Genomic DNA, 27,496 nt, shown 5'->3' with positions numbered 1-27,496 from the left:
GTAAGACCAAGTATGTATGTAGTAGAGTAGGTGTGACTTCCAAAGAGAGGATAGTTTCTCTTGATGAGGTAAGTTGACCTTGACTCTAAGTAAGACCAAATGAGACCCAAAGGTGATAGACCTTGATGAGGGACCACTTAGCAAAGTGTTGTTGTATGTAGTGTGCTGACAAAGTATGATGAGGACAAGCAAGTGACCTTTTGACTCAAGTTTAGACAAGTGTGAATGTAAAAAAAGATGTGAAGCAATGATGGACTGTGTGAGACCCAAAGACAAGTTGAATGCTAGATGAAAACCTGGAGAAACAACCTAGGAAGCTCAAGAATTCCGAAATTGATTGCTCTTGTTTGTTGGACTGTAAAATTTTTCCAATTTGTGAAGTTGTTGGTTGTGACCAAATCTGAATGTTTGACTATTTTTTGTGACAAGAGGACACAATGTTGATGAGGACTCAATGTTTGCAAGTGTTTAGACTCAAAATGACTCTAAGAAAAGTGTGTTGTTTAATGTAAAATTGTTTTGCATACACTTGAAGACACAAAAGACACAATGTTTTGTTGTTTGGTCTTGAATGTTTGAATGTTTAAAATAAGTCAAGCACAATTCTTATGGCTAGCCAAGACAATAGTTATTGATCCCACATAGGGTTTTACCCTCGAGGCTACGCTATTCAGAGCGGATATTTAGATGCTTGACCTCACTGGCTCCACCCTCGGCACTCACTTCTCGGGTCAGCCAAGCATCAGTCCCCACGAAAACTCCCCGTGGCGAACTTTGTATCTCTACTAAAAACCGTATGTGTGTGGGTCGCTACCAGAGGTCCGACCTCCTGCCCCAACTAGAAGGATTTGGGCTTCTAAAACAAAAAGGTGCTAGTAAGGGCATCCGCTCGTGTGGCCATACATGCGGCACTTTTAGCTCTGTAAATACAGAAGGCTCCCAGCCGATAGGGGTTACGCCCTACAACTGATCAAATAAATTTGATCAAACGGGTTTATGGGGAGACATAGTGTCGGTATGAACTAATCAGCACACGTTATCCATAGTTTTCACCATGAATACATTTGTTTATAGTGGTTAGGAAGAGGTGGGTTTTCCTCGCTACCACTTGGGTCGTTCTCTTCTCACTAGTAGTCCTAATGACCACACGGGAAGACATGCCCTCTAAAGATTAAACAAAAAGAGACTATTGCTCAAGACACAAAAGACAATGATTCAATTTTAGTGCACCAATGGAAGTGTTTGCTAGTCTATGAAAACAAGGCACACATTAAAAATCAAAAAAACCCTTGCCAAGGACCTGCAACAAAGAGTTGTTAGTAGTTTGGGTTGTTTCAAATGATCACCCCTTCCTGCAAGCACACAAGTTAGGTAAATTTTAAACCCAAAAGACTTTGTGAAATAGGGGCCTTCAACAATGCATTTTGTTGACAAATTCAAAGATTTGATTCATCATAAAAAAAAAACACCTGTAAAATTTCAAGAGATTTCCAGAAATGTAAGAAAATCCAAAAAATTTGCTAATTTGCTCCAAAAATTAATTTTTTATGAAAAATCATAAAAAAATCATATAAAATGCAAAATCGATCCAACAAATCTAAAATTTTTACTAGAGAGTTCTGATAGTCTTCCAAACCTGCATGAAAAAAATTCTGCAACAAATCCAAGCAGTTTGTGAGATATGAGTAAAATAATGCAAAACCCTAATTTTCAAAGATCTGATTTTGAGGAATTATTTTGCATCAAATTTAAAATCACAAACACTATATCCTATGTATAATTTTGAGATATTTCCAAAAATGTAAGAAAATCCAAAAAAATTTCTAATTTGCTCTCAAAATTAATTTTTTATGAAAAATCATAAAAAATTCATATAAATTGCAAAATCGATCCAAAAAATCTAAAATTTGTATTAGATCCTTCTAATACATTTCCTGACCGGCAAAAAAAATTTGATGCCAAAATTAAAAGCCATTTGTGAGATATGATCAAAATAAGGAAAAACCCTAATTTTTAAAGATCCGATTTTTAGGGAAATATTTTGCATCAAAATTAAAATCACAAAGAACAAATCCTGTGTATAATTATGAGAGATTTCTAAAAATGTAAGAAAATCCAAAAAATTCTCTCATTTGCTCTCAAAATTAATTTGTTATGAAAAATCATAAAAAATTCATAGAAAATGAAAATATACTCCAAAAAATATGAATTTTTTATTGAGAGCTCCTGATACTTTCTTCAACCTGTAAAAAAATTTGGTGCAAATTTTCCTAGCCATTTGTGAGATATGATCAAATCTCTCCAAGATCTTGATTTTTGGTCCAAAACCCTAGCTGCACAAGGTTATTCTCCAAATTGTTTTACAAAACAGCAATATAGGGTTAGAAAAATCTGCAAAAAACACAGATCTAACAAAAACCCATGTCCCACGGGGCGTGCCAAAATGTATATGGTGAAAATGGATAACAATAATAACAAAATTGAAAGGCTAAATGAATTCAACCACCAAACCCTAGCCTAACAACAACAAAGATCCACCATAACATATGAAGATTACCTAAGACAATGCAAATCAAATGAAATCACAAAGATTATACCATTACATGTCCAATAGGGTTTTGATCTCCAATCTTCCTATCTCCATTGATCTTGCTTGATATATTTGCTCTCAGATTTTATGTGCACAAGAGCTCAACAAAGAACGGAATGTGGTTGCAAGTAGGATCGTAGTATAGTCAAATGATCAAAAATAGTTCATTAGGGTTTGATAATGAAGGAAGCATCTCCTTATATAGAAAACACAATATGAAATGGAGGGATAAGATTGAGAGGTGTAAAAAGGAGGTCGGCTATGTTTAGAGGGTAGGTAGAAGAAATAATAAAATAATGAAAGAGGTAGGTAGTGTAGGAATTAAGAGATGAATGACATGTGTCATGGGTAGAAAAGCTTAATGAATTAATTAAATAAATAAAGATTTATTTAATTAATAGAAGAAATGAAATAATTAAATAAATAAGATATTTATTTAATTTAGGAAAAGGATAATTTAAATAAATAAATGTATTTATTTAAATGAGAAATAAGGCTAGAAGAGGATAAATAAATTAATTAAATAAATAAAGATTTACTTAATTAATAGAAGAATTAAGCTTAGATAATTAAATAAATAAAATATTTATTTAATTAGACTGGACAATTTTGAGTGTCTACAATCGTAATTAATTAAATAATTAATATTTAATTAATATTTGAAAAAGGGGTTTGATTGATTAATTAATTAAAGAATAGAAATTAGATAATTAGAAACGTTGAATGAGTTGATTGAGTTAGTTTAGAAGAATAATTAGCTTAATTAAATAATTGAATAAATATTCAGTTAATAAGACGAATAATTAGCAATGATCAGTGAGACATTTTTAGGTGTCTACACCCCATACTCATATTCTCAAAAGGTCCACAAGACAACACAATCCATTTGATAGGTATAGCCCAACAAATTTATGTTGTATATTTTCTTTATTAAGTACTCATGGTGATCCTAGATCCCACAGAGAAGCTATTTTAACATATGATTGTGATTCTTGGCAACAATCCATGCTAGACGAGATGATGGCTTAGAATCATGTGATACATGGGATCTTGTTCATTTTCCCAAAGGAATAAAAGCCATTGGTTGTAAATGGGTCTCTAAAAAGAAATATAGAGCAAAATGTTAATTGGAATAGTACAAAGCTAGACTAGTAGCTAAAGGTTACTCTCAGAGAGGGGGAATGATTTTGGTGATATTTTCTCTCTTGTTGCTAAATTGTCCTATATTAGATTGTTTTTATAATTTGTTGTAGTTAATGATTTTGATATTGAGAAAATGGATGTTAAAACTATTTTTTTGCATGGAGACTTGGAAGAGGAAATTTATATGCAAAAACCTAAAGGATTTGAGGTAAAAGGAAAGGAACACTTAGTTTGCAGGTTAAAGTGGTCTTTTTATGCTTTAAAACAATCCCCCAAATGTGGTATTGAAAATTTGATTCAATTGTCATGAAATTGGGTTTTATTAGAAGTGAAGATTGTTGTGTATACATTAAATGTATTAGGTGATCATATTCTAATCATTATCTTGAATGTGGATGATATGATACTTATCGACAATTTTAAGGCAATGGTTAGTGAGCTAAAAGATCAACTTTTAGGGGCATTTCATATAAAAGATTTGGGAGCTACAAGGTATATAATTGGTATGAAAATCAAAAGAGATTGGGTAAATAGAAAGATTTGGTTATCGTAGAGTAAGTATGTTGGCACTATTTTGAATGTATTTAATATGTAGGATTGTAAACCAATAAGAATTCCTTTACATGTTTGCATTAAGCTTTCATTAGATATGTGTTCTAACAATGATGATGATTTAGAGGATATGTCTAATTTGCCTTATGCTAGTGTTGTAGGAAGTTTAATGTATGCAATGGTTTGTACTCGACCATAATGAGATTTTAATAGTTTTTATATTGTTTGTAAATTCTTGTTTTCTTTATTTCCTCATAGAACTTGTATCTCAAAAGTAGTATAAATGGGTATTTATTTATAAAATTGGATATATTTTAGTTAACATTTTTTTTTTGCAATTATACATTTTGATGAACTTAAGTCGTGGGGAATCTCAAATATGATATAAATCCTCCAATGTCACCATCATCTCACCTATGGGGAGTATGAAGGTAGGTATATTTACATTCCATTTCTCCATCAATACCATCAACGACCTTGAGTGGAAGTGTATCTCTAGTAAAAGATAAATAATTGAACCTATAGAAGATAAATAACTCTTCCTCCTATGTGCTCCCACATCGTGGGCATGGGATAAAACAAAATAAACATATTTCATATATTCTATCATTCACGAATCTACCTATCATCTTCTAGATTTTCTTCAAAAACTTCAACATTTCTAGTTTTCTCATGGACACTAGTGTGCTAGATGGATAATAGTGTATCTTCTAGATGCTAATACAAATTTGGGACACTAATGCACTCAACAAATTCGAACACATGTAGTGCCATCCATGAGAGCTAAATATGATTTTAAAAGTGCATAAAACCAATAAAATTTTACTCACCTCGTGGAGAACAACTCCTTGCTCAACTCCCTCACAAAGCTCATCCATCCTAGGTCACCTATAGTCTTGTATGTGCATTAATTTCACTCTATAATTACTAGAAACTCTTTGAAAATACTAAATAATCAATTTATATTTATATTTTTTAATAAAATTTATCAAAAATACATTCTAAATTCTTCCAAGGGTCTATTTATCTTCCTCTTTTTGCCCCATCTAGCATTGGAAAAAACACGAGGCATATATTCACCCTCCTAGAAATCATTTTAATCTTTCTCCTCTAAAACATTCATCTCTTCACATTGGCTTTCTTTTAATTTGGAGACTAATAAATTTGATTTTATAAGATTTGTATGGATTTTCTTACATTTATCCCTATAAGACTCTAGAGTTAAAAATTGTGAGTGTGATAGAATCTGACTTTGGGAGCACCATCAATTTGCTTGATGATTTTTTGTGTCCCATACAATACCTTTTTGGTATACTATTTTTTCATACTTTATGTATTCTACTATCTACTTTAGTGTAACCCATTTCTTACAACAATCCACTCACTAAAGTGGAGGCAAAACAAAATTTATGTACTTGCATAATTTTACACTAAGATTTGAACCCACCTTGGTGTGTGTATTAATTACAAAATTAAATGTGTCTATAATAAATATTTTATCTTATATTTGAAGAGTCTAATATATTTCAAGCATGTGTGAGAAATCTAGGCAAAATACCTCTGGAAGATGGTGTGATGCGAGAACATTTGTGTAATGTGTTGGCATCACAAAATTTCTTGACATCCAAAAGCATAGTTTCTATGTGGCTCATTATGATGTGTTGAAATGCTCAAATGGGAGAGTAATGCCTCTAACCTCTCATCGAAGTAGAAAAAAACCCCAATCTTTTACCATTTTAAAAGGATTTCTTCACTCGTTCAAGAAATAAGTTGTCTTCTTGGTATTCTTAGAAAACCTTTATTGAAATATTCTTAGCCCTTTCAATTATTTCTAACTTTCCCACTTAGATTCTAGCCATTGTACTATTGGATTTATCTCTTGGGTGGTTTAAGTTCTCCAAAACAGGTGACATTGATCATTATATCTATTACCTTTATTGGAAACAATTTATATTGTTGGCAATTCTTTTACTGTATTGATTTGGATATTTATATTTGAAAGTGAGGGAAAAAAAAATTATCATTTATTTACATAAGTTTATCATTATTGTTTCTTTTTCTTGCAAAGGTGTTTTTCCCCATAGACTAGGGTTAGCATCATTATCAAATATCTAGATTTATAATTTTCTTTTGAATCCTTAATGCGTTTAAGATTTAAAAGCACATATTTTATCAATAGTGTCTATGGAGGTCAAAAGATCAAAATGGAAGTTTGACTAAGGCAAACCCCTAAATATCCATAAAAAAATTCTTGTGACTATGTATTTGTAGGTTAGAAGGCCTTTGGGATCTATTTAGTAAATTAGGAAGTAACTAGTGAAGGATGGAATTGCGACACTAATATCTCCACATGACGTGCTAGCATTTCAAATAGAGAATTGTCATGTCTAGTACCAAGTTCCTCTATATTTATATTCTCAACTTTTTTAAATTAAGATTTTAATAGTTTCCATGTTTTATGTAAATGTCTTGTTTTCTCTATTTCCTCAAGAAACTTGTATCTCAAAATTAGCTTGTAATTAAGGCTTAAGCAATTCCTTTATTTTAGATTAATGGTAATTATGTCTATGTAAATAGAGATAAAGATTCTGTTTCATTTGAAGCATAAATAGGATTTTTTTTGTAAAAGTAGATATCTTTTAGTTAAGAATTTTTTCTCTGTTATACAATAACAATAAATATCACAAATCATATGGATAATAACTAATTTAGATTGTACAAAGTAAATTTTTTATTCTCCTTAAAATCAAAGATAAAATTGATGGTGTCTGCTCATAAAACTTTTGATCAACAACTAGGTCCATAACACTTACACAATTCTCACCATAATAATCATTTTTTTTATTGGTAATAGATGTTGATTTTATTAAGAAATCAGGTTTTGAACTGGCTCGAACCAAGTGGGGCTACATTCAAGGAGCCACCTCCCTTGAGTCGCATAGAACTGACCCACAAGAAGATCAATGATTACAATGTAGATTTACCTCCCCCTTCTCTTGAGAGTGAAGGTTCCTGTTGATGCTCTCTTCTTTAACTCTCTTTTCTCTCTTCCTTTTAACCTCTATCCATCCTTCCTCCTTTGCATTTTCCAATAACTTAAAATTGGAATTCCCCAACACATCCCCCCCCTATCTCCTAGCTTTGTGGAGCAATAAGGTGCACATTAATCCCCCCTGAAGCACACCCCATCATTGGACTTGACTTAACCCTCGACTCTAGCACTTTCTCTCTTCCTTCTTGATCAACACCTCTATTTGCATTAACACAATCTTTCATCATGGCTACAGAGACTTTTGTCTTTCCTTGCATTAAATCCAAACACTTTGGTGAACTAGAGCTTTCCTTAATCTATAGCTCCTTTTTGTTAACATCTTTGTGCCCACCATTCAAAACCTTAGGGGATTTATGATTCACCTCCACCTTCTCCACCATGTAATGTTGAAGAGTCACCTCTTTCTACCAAGTTGTTGGTTTCTCCACTCTAGGATTCTCACAAGATGCAACATTATGCCCAATTTTGAAACACCTCCATCTAAAAGGAATCCCATCAAAATCCACAAGTTGTATCCAGCTACCTTTCAAGGATTTAATAGAGATCTCAAATGGAAGGTCTTTAGACACATTCATCTCTACCAAAATTTGAGCAAAAGTTGTATGCAGAAAATTCAAAGAACCTTCATCAGCCATCAAGAAATTACCTACAGAATTCCCTACAACCTCAAAACAAGAGTCAAACCAAAATTGCATGGGAAGATTTGGAAGTTTGGTCCAAACAAAAATCCGATCAAACAATTCTGACAAAGGGTTAAAAGTCGGATGCCATGCTTTTAGCATCAACCAACAACTATCCTCCCAACACCATTGATAGTCACAAATGATCTTGTTCTTGTCCTCCTAATTTTCAAAAACTACAACAAAAAACCCTCTAGCATGTGGATAAATTTGCACACAACGGTCCAAAATGGGTTCCTAATGAACAAAGATCCATTTATGGAGATCACCAAGACTCGGCCACAATCCTCTAAAACGTCCAATGAGCCCTAACCCTAAAAAAGCCTTTTTATTGTGATTGACTTCTTTCTCCATCTTCCATATCAAATTAACTATAATAGGATTAACCAATGACGACTCATCCATTGCAGAACCAAACGATTTACCAACCCCATGAGACAACAAATCCTTATGTGGCACAGTCGAAATTACCCTCTAACCACTCTTGTTCTTGTTATTGGCCCCCATGGACCATCTTTCCCCTACACTAGACCCATAAGGTGGGCGCTTCACATGATCTTTCCATGCAGCAAAACAAACCCTACCTTCTCCTTCGAAGGAGTCGTTGTGAGCACGACCAACAACATCCTTCCCACCTCGTTTGGGACCACCTACGAAATCCTCCTAAAGACATCCTTGTCTAACCATGGTAGCCCAACTATCCCATCCATTGTGCGAGATTCCACCTGCAAACGACCTCCAGCCCTTTGCAACCCTAAAAGTAGGAGCAACACGAAGCAACATCACGTTTATTCTACAACTATATTTTCCTTGCTTATTTCACCACAATAATCATTGTTAAGACTCCTTTATGCTCTATTAATCTAAATGTACCATACATATTTTTGTTGAAAAAATATTTGATAATTAAATACACAACATCATCCCACTATACCTCCATGTAAAAACCATATGGAACTCATTGATAAACCATCAAGAACAAGTTGATTTCCATAAAGAATATATCATGCTTGCCAGTACTAAATGCAAAATTTGGTAGGTACAAAATCACCATTAAAAATACACAAGATACGAATAAGATAGGATCACATGTAAACAATTAAAATATGGCTCAAATGAGACTTTTAGCATGAGCTACATGGCACTAGAACAATTTTCTATGTGCACCATCATATGGAGTCAAGTCATTGCAAGTTTACATGCAAACCACTATGAATGTGAAAAATGACAAAAAAAAAACACCATTTATAAGCCAAAATCCTGATAAATTTTTAACATATCCACAAGAACCTATACATGGTGCATGTGTGAGAGGAGAGTATCTATTGGCTAGTACATAATGAATCCCATAAAGATATTTTTATGTGCATTGATTGAAATTATATGTGAATTTCGCGTCTTTATTTATTTAGAGTGTATAATGGTGAAGGGGCAAGATTAATATTGGCGAATGGAAGATTTATTACCTACCATACACTATTAATTTTAAGAAGTATTTCAGCTTCTTGAAAAACGCTTGGGGTGACATATCAAAAAATCTTCTTAGATGATGAGATGAGGTATGATACTAGTCCTATTGAAATAAATATGGGTGGGGATAAATGTTGGAAAGGATTTAAAAATGTCATGATATTATCAATTAGGTAATTTGAGTGTATATATATGTGTTTATATATACATACATATATATGTATACATACATACATACATATTATATTGTAAAAAAATGATCATGAAATAGCATCAAAGAGGATATATGTACATAGACACACGTACATACAGCACATACATGTATATATGTATGTATGTATGTATGTATGTATGTATGTATGTATGTATGTATGTATGTATGTATGTGTGTGTGTACATATACATATACATACATACATACATACATATACATATACATATATAGCTAAATATAAAAAAACAAAGGTAAAAGTGAAGTTAAAATAGTGATCATCTTCATCCTTGATACTTTCATGCTTACCCTACGGACATTTAGAAGCAAAATGACCTATCCTATCACAATTAAAACATTTGAATGGAAGCCTGCCTTTACATTTTGCATCCTTTCATTAGTTTTCTCGTGAAGAGAGATGCTTCTTCATGCATTTCATTGTTTGAGTTATTACTCAGTTCACATATTTTGTTCTTTCCCTCCCTCGATGCTTTAAAGGTTGCCTCCCTTTTTGATGGCTTGTCTTCCATCATCACTTCATAAGCAGTAAGAATCCCATGTAGCTTGTCCTTTGTCAATCTGTCTAGATCTCTCATTTCTTCAAGGACCTCAATACCTTTTATACAATTACGCTTCTTCAACCTTTTCACTAAGGCCTCTTATTATGTTCACAATCTCATGAACATGAAGTAGGAAGTTGGATTCTCTTCTTTCATTTTAAGACCTAATTGTCTTCAATGGGTTTGAAGCTTTGCCTTATTCACTTTATCATTTCCTTCATAAATATTCAACTTATCCCACGTCCTTAGCTAATTTATAATGCATAAGTTTTAAAAACTCTGATTCGGATAATCCACACAAAATTGTGTTCTTGGCTTTTGCATTTTTTTCACTTTCCTTCTTCCCTACCTGATCCATTGAGGGAGTTGCAAGGGCTATGTAGTCGTTTACAGTTGATTACCAAATAATATACTCTAAACCATGTCTATTTATACCTTGCAAAAAAATCTCTCCACCGTAGGAATACAACTCTCCAAAGAGGTCGGCCCAAACAACATTAAATATATTTTTTCTTATTTAAACTTCCTATTCAAAAAGTGAGCACCAAGAACTATGAGGTCGACCCCTTTTGAAAAACATTTATTTGCAATTAAAATCCCCATAGGGAAAAATTAACCGTGATTCTTACTATTATTTATCTCCTTGCCCATCATTTTTGCTAATAAATTATCTCCTTGCCCAACAATATCTCATAAATTTGGCACAATCTAACCTTCAATTAGTCAACCTTGTCTTTTGACATAAATGACAACAATCTCTAGCACAAGTGTCTTGCCCATGCAAAAGACATATACCCTTCAATTTAATACCTCTTTTTGGCATTTTATGTCTATTATTATAATGACAATTTATATGGTCAAACAAAATTGTTTTTCAAATACAATTATTGGCAATTCAAAAAATAATTTATTATAATTCCCAATAACATTTTTTGAAGCATCAAATAGCCTATGAGCTCAACAACTGCCTCAAAACTACAATTTATATTATAATTTTATAAGTTATGTGAAATTATTATTAAAATTTTGATTATATTATTGTTTTAATACAATTTTATTATTACATTTTTATATTTTTATTGAACTCTTTACATACACTAAAAAAACATTAGTATCAAATAATTATTATATTTTTTTGTTTCTATTTAACTTATGACCAAAGTATAAAAAAAAATTATTACTACATTATTATCATATTATTGTATCATTATATTTTTAGTTAAAATTATTTCTTTTCCTTGACAAAATACAGATACTTTCAATCCCCATGATTAATAATATTATTTCTAATCTATTATTATACTACTACTTTATTATATTATAAATCTATATATTTAAAACAATGTAAAATATGTGTGCCAGAGTGTGAAAGAACATACTAATCGTAATAAAAATAATAATAAAATATTTTTTTTATTTTCCAAACATTTTAACACATTAAATGCTTCTACTTTTTATTGATGGTTTTACTTTTGCATCCATGTGTGGGCGTAGTCCGGGCTTCAGCATAATTAATTTGCAATTTCATTGTAACCAACAAGGAATATGGAGATAGAAGAGAGAGAGATGTTCAACCTCTGAAAACTTGGTTTTCCATAAATCGAAAAAAAAAGGAACCACGTCTACAACATAACTTTTGAACTCCTAATTCTGCATGGATATTTTCTCGTTCTCCTATATTCCAATATAATCGTAATGAAAAATATGCAAGTGTACTGCCATATCAATTCAAAAACATATTCAATCAGTGCAATCTTTTGCCACAGCCTGAAAAAACTCCTACGAAAATTATGAAGAAAATAAAAAAAGCTAAACAGAATTATCAGTGTTATTGTTCATTAAGATAATGTGTGTACTTTCGTACAATATTTGAATTGTTTGAATGCATCTTAAACAATCTGTTAATACACCTCAGATTGACGAACCTTCACATCATTGAAACTTATAAACCTGTGGTCATTTGCCACAAAGTTCAACATACAAATGTAGGAAGACGGCTTAGAGCGTGCATACATTTTCAGTCTTCTCCAATTATGCTTAATGAAATGTGCAAAATATACACGGGAGCGGATCTAATGGTTATAACAATTATTCAGATAAAAAATATTATCTTCATCACAAGCAGCGACAAATTTGTCCATGTCATTCAACCTCCCAACAATCTGCAACATCCACTGGGAATTGCATGTCACAAACAACCTACCCTTGTGAGACATAGTAGGCTATGACAAGATGGTCATGCCTCTAATATAAGATTCAGATTTTAATTTAATAATTAAAAAATCTACATACAAAATGATCAACCAAAATCATGGTTTTCATCTATAAAGATGAAACTAGAATCAATCATGGTTTGCATTCTACAGCTTATTTATTCAATTTCACAGTTTTTAATAGACTAAATCATATCACTTATCAAACTAGAAGAAACAAACCCTGGAGGAAATTCATACATAATAATTTTTCCTTTAGACAGCTAACAAAATGTATACTTAGTATGGATGCAATTTTCACGCATGTGACTGTTGAAGATAATTTAGAATATCTGCACGCGCGCTAATGTAAATATAACAGGAATGCAAACATTTGAATGCCAATCCATTATTAGAGTCGGTAAGCTTATAATGTAAATATAGATGCATGCTAGAGTCTTTTATTTTTAATTCCAGTTTTCAATATAAATACCGTTGTAATCCTCCAAGAATAATACAATATTTTATATTTATATTCAAATTGGTTTTTCTTCAGTACTTCAAATCCATATGAGATAGTTTTGAAGTCTCAACAATTGAAAAAATTCTCAATAACTGAACCACTTCGGTTGAAGAATTTTTCCAAAAAAAAAATTACAATTATTGTAACCACCAACAATAGTAATTTCAAGTTCACATGACCTCAAGTCCTCCATTTTAGGGGAGAATTTGATTGTGAAGCATTAAGATGAAGGCACTATTTTACTCTCAACACTTACAAATCTACTTATAAATGAATGCCCTGATCTAATCAAAATATTTACAACACATGTACACTGACTCAAAAGTACCAGCTAAAAGAAAACAAGAAACATAACTTGAAGGTACTCTTCATTCAATTAGGCCATATATAGCTCCATTTTTCCTTAAAATAGCAGCAACAACCAAGTCAGAAGCCTGATATGCTATTAAAAAAAAGTAGATACAAGAACAAACGAGGTCAAAAATGTCAAAACTCTGAATGCTAAAAAGCAGACTTCAGAAATTTGTTAATAAAATAATCAAAATCTATCCAAAAATATCTCGTGTTATGGGACTCATCAATCAAGTGATGAGTTGTGAAGGAACCTTTACAAATCAACAGATCACCAAAAAATAATGAGAAGTGGAACCTTAACAATTGAGACAATTCTTGAAAAACTTGTTAGAAACCTATCACCAAGATATGATTCAGTTCTAATGTTGAGGATACCAAAGATTTGGCAATTTTGTCCATTAAAGAGTTCATGGGATCTCTTAAAACTCACGGGCAACAATTGAACAGGTCAAGAGACACTTCTCTTGGACAAGGACCTAATCAAAAGTAAAAAATTTGGGTATTCAAAAAACAAGGAATAAAAGTAGTTCTCAAAAAGAGTTTTTGATGAAAAAACAGGCTGAGGAAGAGGAAGAGGAAGAGTTAGATTTAGAGGTAGGTAAAGAACTCCTAGAAGAAGCCGAGTTTTTGACCAATAAAAAGGCTGAGAAAGAGGAAGATGAAAATTTAGAGGTAGGGAAAGAACTCCTAGAAGAAGCAGAGTATGAAGGAAAATCAAGACTTTGATGATTCAAATATTAAATGCCATTATTGCAAAATATATGGACAGGTAAAGAATTAATATTTTAGAAAAATTTGAAAATTTTAGTCGATAGATAGTTTATGGCTCTAATATGGCAAAGGCATTTTTACAGGATGATTAGTTTCTGGATAGTGGCTGTGAACAGCAAAAACAATGAACAAGAAGTTATTCTCCCAATTAGATGCATCAGTGAAGTCTCTCTCAATTAGATGAACACATGAAGTGCCGAGTAACTTTGAAATGATAACAAAGTCCTTAAGATGGTTAGAGGTATAATCTTGATCAAGACAAAGCAAGGCTAGAAGTCCGTTTCAAATGTTTAGCATGCTCCTAGTTGACAACATAATTTACCTAATGGTGGGCAATTGATTGAAAAGAGGTGTCCAGATATTTTTAGGACCAGCGAGTGTATTATTTATGATGGAAATGGTAGTCATAAAGAAACTGCAATGGTTTCCACAAAAAAGGAAACCGATGGTTCCCCCTAGGGGCTTGCTAATGGCTTCTTTCAAGCCTTAAAAGCTGTTGTAGACAATAAATCTTGGTTGTTGCACATGAAGCTTGGAAATATAAGCTTTCATAGTTTACATTTACTTTACAAGAAGCATAATGTGAATAGGCTGCCTATGATTGATTATAAAAGAGAGGCATAAAGCTTATATTCTTGGAAAACAAAACAAACCATATTTTTTAAATGTCCTCAAATGTCGAAGTAGCTCTCGAACTAGTGTGTGCTGATATGTGTGGCCCAATGCAAACTCCATCAATTGGTTAGAGCAGATATTTCATTACCTTAAATTTAGATGATGAATTCAAGGGCATATATCCTTCAACAAAAGTCCAAAGGTTTTTTCAATTTTCAAGCAACTTAGATATTGACCTGGAGAAGGATGCTGGAGTTTCCAGCTCGAAGGCTGTTCCTCGCTCATCGAGGAGGACTAGGCAGAGTGCTAAAATGATGGTGGATTCTCTTCCACAGGATCTTCTAGATCTTAAAGATGCTGCCAAGACCATGCTGATGCTGGAAAAGGAGGCCTCTCAGGCCTTAAATGTTTTCAAGTAGTTTCTGTTAGTTGCTGTCTCTGCCAGCTTCTCGCTGGCTTTTTGCTGTTGTTGCTTGGGCTTCTGGTCTGTATTGTTTTTCCTGTTGCAGCCAGTTTTGTGTGTTTATCTTTGTGGTGTCCTGAACTTTAATGCTTTACTTTTTAGCAGCTTTGTAAGGGGTTTCAGGTCCCCATAAAACCTGTTTTTGCTTAATCAAAAACTTAGAGAACAGGTAGAGAAACCAAGTGATAGAGTTTTTTTAAGATGTCACTTACAGATAGAGATGAAGAATTATCTCAAATGAATTTCTCACAGTTTCGCATGAAAAATAAAATAAGGTACCTGATTTTAAATTTTTAAGTCATACACCTCAACCAAATGGGGAGCAGAGCATAAAAATAGAACAATTGATGAAATGGAAAATACAATTAAAGCCAAGGATCTTCCAAACTCTGTTTAAGAAAAAGTTATGGCTGCTCCAATTTATTTGTTAGATTGATACCCACCATAAGTGAAAGGCATGACACGTCATAAGGCTTGGAGCAGACATAAGCCAGGTATGGCTCATATTAAGGTGTTTGATTGGATTGCACATTCTCAATATCAACAGTGATGGCAAACCGACATTATTAACACTAAATTGAGGTGTACCTTGCATTGTATCTTTCATTCGTTTCTTCACCAAATATCCGGCCAAAGTGAAAAAGGCAAATAAATGATGTGTTATTGCAGCTAAAATACATCAAACATTCCTTGCACTGTATGTAATTGAACAGGTGAATTAAATAACCAGAGGGTCACCTTGCACATACTAAAATGCATGTCACATTTTGGAGTCAATTGTGATAGTGCGCGGTATTACATGCCTTTGTTGTGCATTCAATTTTAAGAGTTTCCTGCTCCCATGCTACCCATTTTTCACACTTCAAAACTTACCATCTTTCCCACCCTTCATTTTTCTTGAAAATCTATTGAGTGGTATTTTATTTTAACTTGCCCTTGTTATTTTTCAAATATTATTTATTGCTGCTATAATGCTGTCACTGCCTTCATTTTGTCACTCAATATCAATTTTTGTAGTGTGTATATGTATATGTATAAAATTCACATGTATAAATATATTTTTTTATCCCCTCATCCCTCTGCCGACTCCAAAAAATGGCCCCCAGTTTGCCATCCCTGAAATCTATTCCCTGCCATCCTACCATCACTGTCCCCGAAACACCATGGAAAATAGCTTAGAATGGAAGTGGATATACATGCAATGTCATGCATACTAATTACAGAAATAGGATTGAGTCTACATTGATATATAGTTGCAAGTAAGGTACCTCTATTTTTTATTCCAATTTCTGTTATAAATAATCAGGGTTTTACCAAATTTGACCCACAAGGTTTGAAACTCGGCAAATTTACAAAAAACCCCAATAAATAATGCCAGTTTGCCCTAAAATTCATACAAATAAAGGGTATAGGTATTTCTATTTAAAATATTTTTAAAACTTGTTTTTGCTTGCAGGCTTCACTACTGCAAATCTGCCCTGCAGAGTGTGAGAATGTTTACTGTGTAGCTGGCATCATTACTCTCTATGGGTGGCTTGGCTGGTGCATGCCGCATTTCTCATAGATATTATGGCAAGTGGATTGTAATGTCCCCTATTGTAAATGCCCTAGCTTTTGCCCTAAAATCACAATTTCAAGTAACTTCCCGGGCCATAAACTTAATCATAAGATACCTCTAACTAACTAGGGAAATCCAACCATAGTGAAGCTAGGATAAGGTGACTTGATAGGGTGTCCTAGAGATCCTCTCCCCTAGGCCCAAGGGCGAATATACCTTCCCTCTTGGCCTTATGTGGCCCATGCCATCCATATGAGGTGGTGTACCTAGTGAGGTGTCCTATACCCATTCTCCCTCATCTTGCCATCCATTTCCCACTTTCTTATGATTGAACTCCTTGGTGTGTTAATTCACCATGATAGAGGGATGAGGTGTATTCACAACAGGGTTCCTCAGAAGCCCATCTCTTCCAAGCCCAAAGGCAGTACCCTTTGTACCCCCTTGGCCTCATGGGACCATTTGGTCACCACCATGAGTTGACGTACCTAGAAGAGGACCCCATCATCATACCCCTCTTGTAATCCTTCGTTTCCTTTACCATGGCTGACTTTAATAATCATTCAGAAAATATAAAGAATTCCAATATTATACATGTATTCTACATATAATAAACAGACATAAAACACTGCATATCATGAAACAGTAATGAACAGATACAATTAATATTTACTATGCTATGTTAAGCAGTCTAAACAGCAATGCATAATTAATGACAGTATGCAGATATATATATACAATATTCACTATGCTATATATTGAGAACTCGTACTACACTACAGTATTGGATCGAACTGCTGTGTATTTCGATGTCTTATGTAAAGCCAAATCTGATTCATTCCCTGATTTAGGTCTACTCCTAAATCTGCTTTCAATGGCTTATATATTTTATTCCCTCTTTCTTCCTGTCCTTCCTTTAAATGATCTCTCCTTTATACTTTATTGGTGGAACAGTGACCACCTTTCATAGGAATTTAGCACCACCTTTCATAACAATTAAGTCACAACTTTTCGTTGCTGCTATTGAGAATAATAAATTATTCTCCAAACTGATCTCCCTTCCATCTCTTACTCAAATGAACCTTCTTCCCTTTATATCTCCCCATGTGAGGGAGAGGTCACATCTCTTCATCGTGCCTCCCCTTTGGCAAGAGACAAAACTTTTCACAATTTTCACCCTTTGAAAGGGTACAACCCTTCATAATTCTTGCCCTTTGAAAGACACACAACCTTATCTACTTCCCATTCCTTTCTTCCTCCATTAATCCTTCCTTGATTCCCATGCTAAATTCATTTCTTCCCTCCTTATCCTTGTCAAATGATCTCTTCTCCCTCTTATATCTCATGTTTGAGAGAGTCACAACTCTCCATTTCATGCCTTTTGACCATTCATTAACTGAATTACATTTTAATTATATTATATTATATTTTTATTATTTTACGTCTATTATTATTTATTATTAAATCCTATTTCAAAATGGGGACATTACATGGATTATATTTCATCAACATTTGGAATGTGTTGTTGGCAATGGTTGGACCCCCTGTTTACACAATAGTATTGATAATGCCTTCAAGAAATGGGTCTAGTTGAACAAAGAAAGGTGGGAAAGGCAAGAAAAAGCTTTAGAGCGGAGGTAGAGAAATAGATAAGAAACATTGTAAGCACCAAAAGATTGCATATTACTACGGTTACTAAGAATTTTGTCAATTTTATTTCTAAGGAGCTGTTGAATTTGAAGCTTCATATCTAGATTAAGATTGAGTTGGACCCATGGCAATCCATAGGTAGACGTAACGTGTTTGATGTTGCTGAGTTGTTCACCAGTGCCCCTATGCCATAAATGGCAGCTGGCACATACATGCTCCAGGAGGACTCTAAGGTGTCAAAAAACAAAGCCAAGATGCACCTTGACTGCCTCGTAAAAAATCTGCACACTATCATAGACAATCAAGATGCTATTTTCCACTGATTCAAAAATCTCCACAATATTTTACATGCAAAATTCCTTGTAAATGTCATGGTTGATAATGTAGCCTGTTATAATCCGGACCTAGCCAAAAAAGAGCAAGCCTTCTAGATGAATGCATATATGTGATTTGTGTCATTTGCAATGTCCTAACACTTCGTTTGGCACCAATAAGAGTAGATGCTTTCAACAGTGATGATCATGTCAGGTAGCCAAGCATATCTGGATGAGGATGCTATTGATACTTCAGCCATGTGTATATGAATTATTGGAATTAATAGTCAGTTTCCTTCTAAGGTCAATGTGGAGTGGCAGCAAAGGAACTGTGGTATGAGCCATTATGGTCTCATATTTCAATAAATGTTGGAGTTTTGAAGGATAATCATAGATATATGGATCTCGTGAACTGAATGTTACCAAAATCCCACACTTTGATGCCAATTTTTGCAGCCCCTAGTTACCTAACCCAGGTTTACTAGCGAAAAAACAGTAACACCAAAGTGATGCGAAGTCAAATATTGTTTTTTATGCTAAATTTCTCTATATAATATTTTATATTTTGTCCTATCACTATGGCAGTATTGAAAGCTGCAGAACATTTGCAATGCCTTGTTTTTAATTATCGTATATCCATATAGGACATTATAGCTTGTTCTTGTAACACACTCTTTTTAGCAATACAAAAGATCAACAGGTCACAAACACAAGTGCAGAAAAAAAGATACTGTGGTGCAAAAATGGCCTAATAAGTGAGCATAACTACAGAGAGAAAAGGCAACACATTATACCTTTACTCAAAAAATAAAAACCTATTATTTTACTGAAAATATTCAATGGTACAAGATCAAAATGTAAAAGATTTCAATTGTATAAACAGTGACTGCATCATTCAATTGAGAACTGTACCATAGCTTGAAGACATCAAAAATATTTTATATTTCCTTAGTAATAGGAAAATTCACTAAGACTTCAGACATAGACACAATGACCTAATAAAAATTCACTAAGCAAGCAACTTACAAGGTTCCAACAAAAATAATTTAATAAAGAAGTCTTTCATATTTCTCTAGCAAATTGGTAAAGCTCACACCTGCAGCTGCATTCCTGTATGAAGGGAATTGATCTAAATTTGAAAAAACTTGAGTAATATATACTGTATCAAGATTAAACTGCAACAAACACCTGAACCTGCTTGAATGCAACTTGTTATCATGGAAATTTCTTTGCTTTAACACTACATTGAAAATTTGCATTAGCTTCTAATCTGTGAAAAACAAGGAGTTGCTAATCTTGTGAAATCAATATCGAATGACAGATACTAAATTAAAAAAGGAAACTGGAAGATGGAACAAATGACAGCTCAAATTGTACAAATTTTTATCTTTTGAAACAACTTTTACAACAAATAAAAGAATGATAAATGGACCATATTCATGTTTAAAGGTCCTGTACACCCAAAAAAACAATGGCCCATTAAAACAATTTGCAAGAGCATATTTACCTCAGCTTCAGAAGAACAGTGAAAGTAACAGAGATAAAATGAGAAAGTCAGTCATCCAAACGATGAATTTCCCCCATCATAATGCGATTGCTTGTAACCTTGAAACCAAGCAAAGAAGGGTCTATCTGCCTTCCTTTCTTTCCTTTCTTTTTCATGCCTTTGGGTCCTTGGCCATCTGAATCTAAAACAGAACAGTAATCATCTTTGTTCTTCTCTCTATCTTGTTCCAGTTTCTTAGAGCTCTTCAATGTGTTTAGAAAGGACTTTTCTCCTTCAATCCTCATTTCAGTATCATTGGAAGATGGACTTTTATGAAGACTAGCAATTTGTAAATTTTCTTTTCGTTGAAAAGCAGCACCTTGGGAATGCTTCACTGCAGGATTACTGCTCACATTTTCCATGGTACATTCTCTGGCTTCTACATCACGATAAAAAGAACTCCTCAAATATAATGATTTAAATCCAAAGTGGAATTATACCTTATATTTTAGTACTTTGAACTAGTGACTCACCATCTGATGCTTTATTGATAGTCTGTGAATTTCCCTTTGCCTTAAGCAAAGAAGCAGTGGCAAAATCTAGAGATCCAGAAGCCTTCCCTGAAGATTTGGAATCTTTCCTGTCACCATAAAAAATAAAAATTAGAATTGAAATAATATGCAGTTCAGTGCATAACAAACAAGCCACATACAAAACTCAGGTCTATTTACAAAGAAACAATAGCATATAGTTACCAGAGGTGACAAGAAATCAACAAGCTCGTTCAGAACATGCTTACATCTAGCCAAAGCTTTAGAGATGAAAGAAAACTTGCTTTTAAAATAGACAAGGATATCAAGGAGACATTAAGAATACCATAGGGAAAACCTGAAAAAAAAATACAAGGCTACAATTCAAAAGAATAGTAAATACCTAAACAAAACAATTATCACTGCTAGATCTTATTAGTTATTTGATTTTATGCATTTAGAAATACCTTATGGTGCTTCCTAACACACATTTCAAACTAAGAATATAAAACGCCAAATTGCTTATTATATGCACATAATATATTATTAACTTTACAAAGAAAAGTATCATATGGTCTATCTATAAATCTTTCAGAAATGATATTACAAGAACAAATCACCTATTCATTATACAAGTACAAATAAAACATAACATTAAACAATGAAATTGGGTATATCATATACCAAAATTAAAAGCCAATAGTGCGATCATAATGAACTCATCCTAATACAGTTTGCTTCCTTCTGGATGGAAAGTTTGAAAGAGATTGTCAAGCAACTCAAAAGAGCACCTTTATTTATAACCTTTCTCCATCCACGGAGAGTTTGACTTCCTTCTAGATCTTTTGCTTACAGCCAATTTGGGGGATTCCTTAAACAGGAAAATAACAGATCAAGTTCAGGCTCAAGACCTTTATTTTACTTTTCTCAAAATATTTTAGTCTAAGAAAACAGTAGATGGCATGATATTTTAATTGTTTGAAAATAAATAGTAAAAATAAGCAATACACTAAAATGAAATACAATATACTTTCATATTTCTAAGAGATAAAATTAGATGGCTTGGGGTCTTTTCCAAAAAGACTCAACCCTTTGAGTAAGGACATTTTTCTCCATGCTTAACCCACTGTCACTGGAGTTTATTCACTGTCTCCAGATTATATAGATCTCATATAATGTAGATACCAAGCATATACATAAATCTTTTGTATCAGCTAAAACTGAGATTACTCAAACTCGTATATTTACCTTTTCATATGGATCCAGGCTGATAAATCAGACAAAAATCACACACACGCAGAGAGAGAGAGAGATTTCTTTTATCTATATATACAAGAATATAACGTTATAAAAGTTAAGTGGTCATTATATTTATAAAAATTGTTGCACAAGATGATTTTTGAATTAGAGACATGGGTCCAAAGAACATAAAAATAGTGTTTTAATTTTGGAATCAACATATTTTGAAAAACACAAATGGTAGTGAATAATATATATACATTACTTACATATATATACATTACTTACATATATATACAAGCATACTTACATTTTAAAAAAATTGTGTAAAGTACACCGAGAAATATCAATTTAAATTACAGAGAGACATAAATATAAGAATACTAATACTAAATATAAATCCCATGGACAAATTTTCCATCACCAAAAAATTGGACAAAATTAAAATTCACCAAAAAAAATTGAAAATAAATGATAAATCTAACTACTGCAAATTTACAATTTTTTGATATTTAGGATATTTAAATTTTTAATTAATTTAATTACAACTAATAGAATATTACAAACATAATTAAAATCTATCAAAATAGTTAAGTTCAAACATATATTAATGATAATTGAAAATCCAGATTAGATATTTTAAAATAGAATTTTTAATATATTAATGTTTAAAAAATCTACGCTTAAATTGTTTTTTAGGAAAAGATAATTAAATTGAGTATTAATTGAAAAAGTTTTGCATTACCTTTATACACATTATGCAATTGTCAATATAAATTTTCATAGAATTAGGGATTCAAAAACATTCAAATCACAAAGTGGACTAAATCACTTAAATCTACCTCTCATGTTATTAAATTTTGAGATGAAAGAAATGTATATACCTTATTGATAAAATCTACTAAGCTAATTTCAGTAGTATATCGATTCTTCACAACATCTCTATAATTGGGCTTCAAGGTCATGGATCGATCCATGCATACCTCATTCACAAATGATAAAAGGGAGAAAAGCATATACCTTATTGATAAAATTCTTCACATCTCTATAATTGGGCTTCAAGGTCATGGACTGATCCACACATACTCCATTCACAAATGACAAAAGGGGACCTCCCTTGGCATTTCCATCTAGCAAAACTGCATTGATAAGATGAGCAAGATCATGCAATTGATGGGCATCTTTGAACATGAGACAACTGCAAAGTTGATCCAGCATTGTGCCCTTTGCTCCAACTACAGCCAAACTCAATGCCACTTATACACACAACAAAGAGAAATAACATTCTCGTCTACACTTACTTGTAATGCTTCCTTTGAAAACTCAAGTGAGAAATTTGTTTGACAATGAATTGACTACTTAATACTCATTTCTCCTCAATTCAATGTATATTGAGTAGAATATTGCTACAAAATAGAATTGTGCATCCACAATTTGACCCAACTCCAATTGTAAGCATTAAAATCAAAAAAACAAGAAACATAAACAATTTGAAAGTAGAATATAAAAAATCAAATCAAAATCATAATCTGAGATGCAAACCTCAAAATCAATACACTTTGATTTTATTGATGATTGATTTCAATAGAGTAGATTTGCATAAATGAGATTTTATGAAAATGTTGAATAGTGATCGTATTTATAATTTTTTTTAGGAAAAAAAATCAAATGAAAGATGTGGATGAAATCAAAGATCTGAGTTGGAAAATAAAAAATTCTCGTTTAGAAGTGACAAGGAGATAATAATGAATTATTTAATTCAATTGATGATAATTAAGGATATTCTATCTTTTTATTAAGTTTCAAAAACAAAAAATAAAAAAGTTCATAAAAATTAATAATATAATATAAAAAAATTAATTTTCCACTGTTCCACTTAAATAATATAATAATATAGTTTATAACATAAATAAATATCGTTTAATAATTATTTATTATAAAAATTGGCCACAATTTGAAAAACTTCGCTCACATCATAGTGTCTCTAAAAGGTGCAGAAAACCCTCGTTTTCAACAATTGGAAGGATCGAAATCGTGGCTTTCTATAAACAATCTTGGCTTTGCTGACACAAAGGAATGCGACAGATCTGATATTTTGCCTACTGTGTGCGTCTCTTCCCCCAATCCATTGGGAATTTGCCAACAATTTGTGGGCAGAAAGAAAAGTTCTAAAACGACACTAGTGTCCTCTTCTACTTTGAGCAACAACTCCTAACCCAGGCCACACAAGTCCAATTTTGTTTCTGATGCCCTAAACTTTTCAACTTGCAGTCCAAATGGAAACCTTGCAAATCCACTTTCATTCGAACACTCAGATGATGTCCCTGAGATTTATATGGGCGGCTCTATTTGCAACAAATAGGATTTTCTGATTGATCATGCTCCCATTTGTAGATTCACAAAGACATGGCCATAACTTTGCGATCCCACGTCTCAATCTCGGAGTTTTGGAAACATGGAATGCAGGAAGTATTTAACCCCGCACCAATGTGTTCTTCATTCTTGAATTTGATTCCTCCGAGGATAAAAAAATGGTGCTCAAGACTTGTCCTTGATTCTTCAATGGTGATTTTCTGCGTATGAAACCCTAGTTCCCCTGCTTCAATCCAAGATCTATAAACCTTCTCTTCTAAGTTTCTTTGGGTGCGCTTACCCTATCTTCCACTACACATCTAGAAAATTGAAAGCCTTCAAGCCATTGGTGATGGCATTGGCAAGTATCACTGTATTTCAAGAAAAACCATCAATTATGAGAATTCAACAAGTGCACGCTTATGTGTCGAAATGAATTTATCCAATGGCTCCCTACAAAAATCTCTCTGAAAGTGGGCAAAAGATACTGGTGACAAACACTAGACTATAAAAAAATTCCATTCAGATTCAAGAAATGCTTTCCAACAGACCATAATACCATGCAATGTTAGAGCTTAATTGTTTATGCATTGAGAGGTAAGACCCCGAGTAGTAAGCCCACTCGATGGTTGGGGCCGAATCACATCATTATGTTATTCCTCTTAGAGATCAAAACAATTTGGCTTCTTCACCTACTACTCCAGATGTTGTATCAAAGCCACTTCCCTCTTCTTCTCGTGGCCTCCAACTCCTAACTAAGGTGGCTTCGTGTGAGTCTTCTCTTATTGGTAATGCCCCAATATACACTCCAACCAAAACAGAATTAATTGTTAATGAACCAGCATTTCTTGAAGTCGTTCCAGGCTCAATAGAGACACTAATGAAGGTTCTTGAAGACAACGAAGATTATTCCAAAAAAACAATATGTCAATATCTTGATGCCTCTCCTCTTCTCGTGGCCTCCAACTCCTAACTAAGGTGGCTTCGTGTGAGTCTTCTCTTGTTGGTAATGCCCCAATAGACACTCCAACCAAAACAGAATTAATTGTTAATGAACCAGCATTTCTTGAAGTCGTTCCAGGCTCAATAGAGACACTAATGAAGGTTCTTGAAGACAATGAAGGTTATTCCAAAACAACAATATGTCAATATCTTGATGCCTCTCCTCAAGACAGGGACGAATGGACAAAAGTAAAGAGAAAGATGGCCTCCCTTCAAAAACCCAAGCACCACATGATTTTAAGATCAAGAAAGAAAGAGCAAAATCTGATTTTAGTGCATATCTAATTACAAGTTGATTCAATTTTATTGTTATTGTGATTTTGATTTTTATAAATGGGAGTGAGCCCCATGTCCACAATTTGCCTTAAATATATATATATATATATATATATATATATTATTTTTTTAAAGATAAGAATAAATATTTTTTCATTTGTTAAATATTTTTTTTTAATTGTCATTTCTAAATATGAATTTAGAAACGTACTTTAATTACATTGATTTTTAGAAGGGGTATAAGAATAAATATTTTTTCATTTGTTAAATATTTTTTTTTAATTGTCATTTCTAAATATGAATTTAGAAATGTACTTTAATTACATTGATTTTTAGAAGGGGTGTATCCTTATCCATTGAATGACAATTTATATTTAAATTTTTAAGAAAAATTGCATTTTTTTGGAAGGATATCTTTATCCATATCATTTTTATTCCTTTTTTAATATAAAATATTTTTTTAATATTGATAAAATATTTACAATTTAAAATAAATAGATGACTAAAATTATTTATATATAAAAAGCATCCGGGGATACAATTTAAATCACGTGGAGTTTTTATTGATGAAGGTTCTTCAATTCATTATGTGAGTGTAACAGGCCTCTCAGCATAAATATATAAGCAACATTACTTACATATATACATTATAGAAGTGAACCTACAATAAATAATACTACATATCCATCTTTTGAAAAAAAATTGTAAAAAACACTAAGAGATATCCTTCTTGAGGTGCCTATGCCATTTATATATTATAACTTTTTTGAAAATTATGCTCCTTGGGAAGGATATATACCTGCTCTTGGCGTAAATTATGCTCCTAAAAATTAATTACACCTATAGTGTAATGATCCCTCTTAACTTGCCCTTAGTTTTCTTCACTCAACCACTCTTGTTTCAGAGTTTGCATGTGTTCAGTTCTGCTGTCTGTGTGGTCTCAGTTGTTTGATTGTTTCATTGTTCGATTGGAATCATTGCAAGTATATACAATGTGCAGATTTAAATAATAGAGACAGAGTGTACATTATAGAAAGTAAGGGAAGGCCTGATAACAATATGAAATGCTGACCTTGTTTCTTTCCAGCAGACTGTATCATAAGCTTCAACTCAGGAAACAATCGATAAATAGAGGTCTAGCATTGGAAAGCACTCACATTAAGGAATGATATTTTCATTGGCAGCGCAATTACAATACAAACCCAATCCTCCAAAATAGAATTTGGCAGCTAGCGAGGGACCAGATTTATCTCCAAGCTCGATTCAGAAATCTGAAGCAGCTACCATAACAGTGCTATAGATGGAAGACCCTCCATTCACAAATGGTGATATTTGAAGCGGCCAACCTGCACAGTATACTCCACAGCTGGAAAGAATGGGCAACTCGACATGCATATGTTAGTGCCATGCCAGGCTTTAATGTTCCCTTGCCTGCATTGATTGAATGATTCCACAATATAAGTCCTCGTCAATGCCGCGATTGAAAGGAACCCAAGGCTTGCAAATCACACTGGACAGCTCAAAACAAGATTCATGGCTCAGTAATATTTGCAGTGACCAGAAATATTATATCGGCCTTCACAAGACACAGCTTTGCAATTTTAACCATAACCTTTATCCAGCCCCATCTTCAGAATATTGATTTGTCATTCTTAACCAACAGCAGATCTAAATTTTCATTATCCCCGATTATTGGCTTCATATAATGCTTCCGTCAAATAAACATTTGCCCAAAACTTATATTATTTACCAATATTTGGACATAGCAGCTGTCACTAAGGTTCATATCAAATATTAAAATTGAAATATTTTCAATAGAAATCTCCACAGCATTAAAGAACCTTAGGCAGCGAATATGAATCACATCGGCAGAAAATAAAAGAGCTCTATCTCAAAATATTACGCCAATCAAACCT

The 27,496-nt window shown here is 32.9% G+C and overlaps 1 protein-coding gene across 6 annotated transcripts in view; it reads right to left on the bottom strand.

Annotated features, from left to right (window-relative positions):
• Positions 1–12,064: 12,064 nt before the first annotated feature.
• Positions 12,065–27,496, bottom strand: part of LOC131074490 (protein ESSENTIAL FOR POTEXVIRUS ACCUMULATION 1) — a 32,357-nt gene continuing 16,925 nt past the window's right edge. Inside the window, exons 9-11 of one of the 6 annotated variants that reach the window (XM_058011116.2) lie at positions 20,715–20,821; positions 20,203–20,620; positions 12,065–12,432 (exon numbers count right to left, since the gene is read on the bottom strand). In XM_058011116.2, the coding sequence (XP_057867099.2) occupies positions 20,250–20,620; positions 20,715–20,821 (478 nt within the window). In that variant the 3' untranslated portion in view covers positions 12,065–12,432; positions 20,203–20,249. Of the gene's footprint in view, positions 12,433–13,039; positions 13,376–19,609; positions 19,890–20,045; positions 20,621–20,714; positions 20,822–20,936; positions 21,070–27,496 lie in introns of those variants that run through there. The other 5 variants (XM_058011118.2, XM_058011115.2, XM_058011117.2 and 2 more) reach the window with 5 other exon arrangements.

Source organism: Cryptomeria japonica, chromosome 9, assembly GCF_030272615.1.
Source record: "Cryptomeria japonica chromosome 9, Sugi_1.0, whole genome shotgun sequence".
NCBI classification, from domain to species: domain Eukaryota; kingdom Viridiplantae; phylum Streptophyta; class Pinopsida; order Cupressales; family Cupressaceae; genus Cryptomeria; species Cryptomeria japonica.
This window is presented reverse-complemented; position numbering and strand designations above follow the sequence as displayed.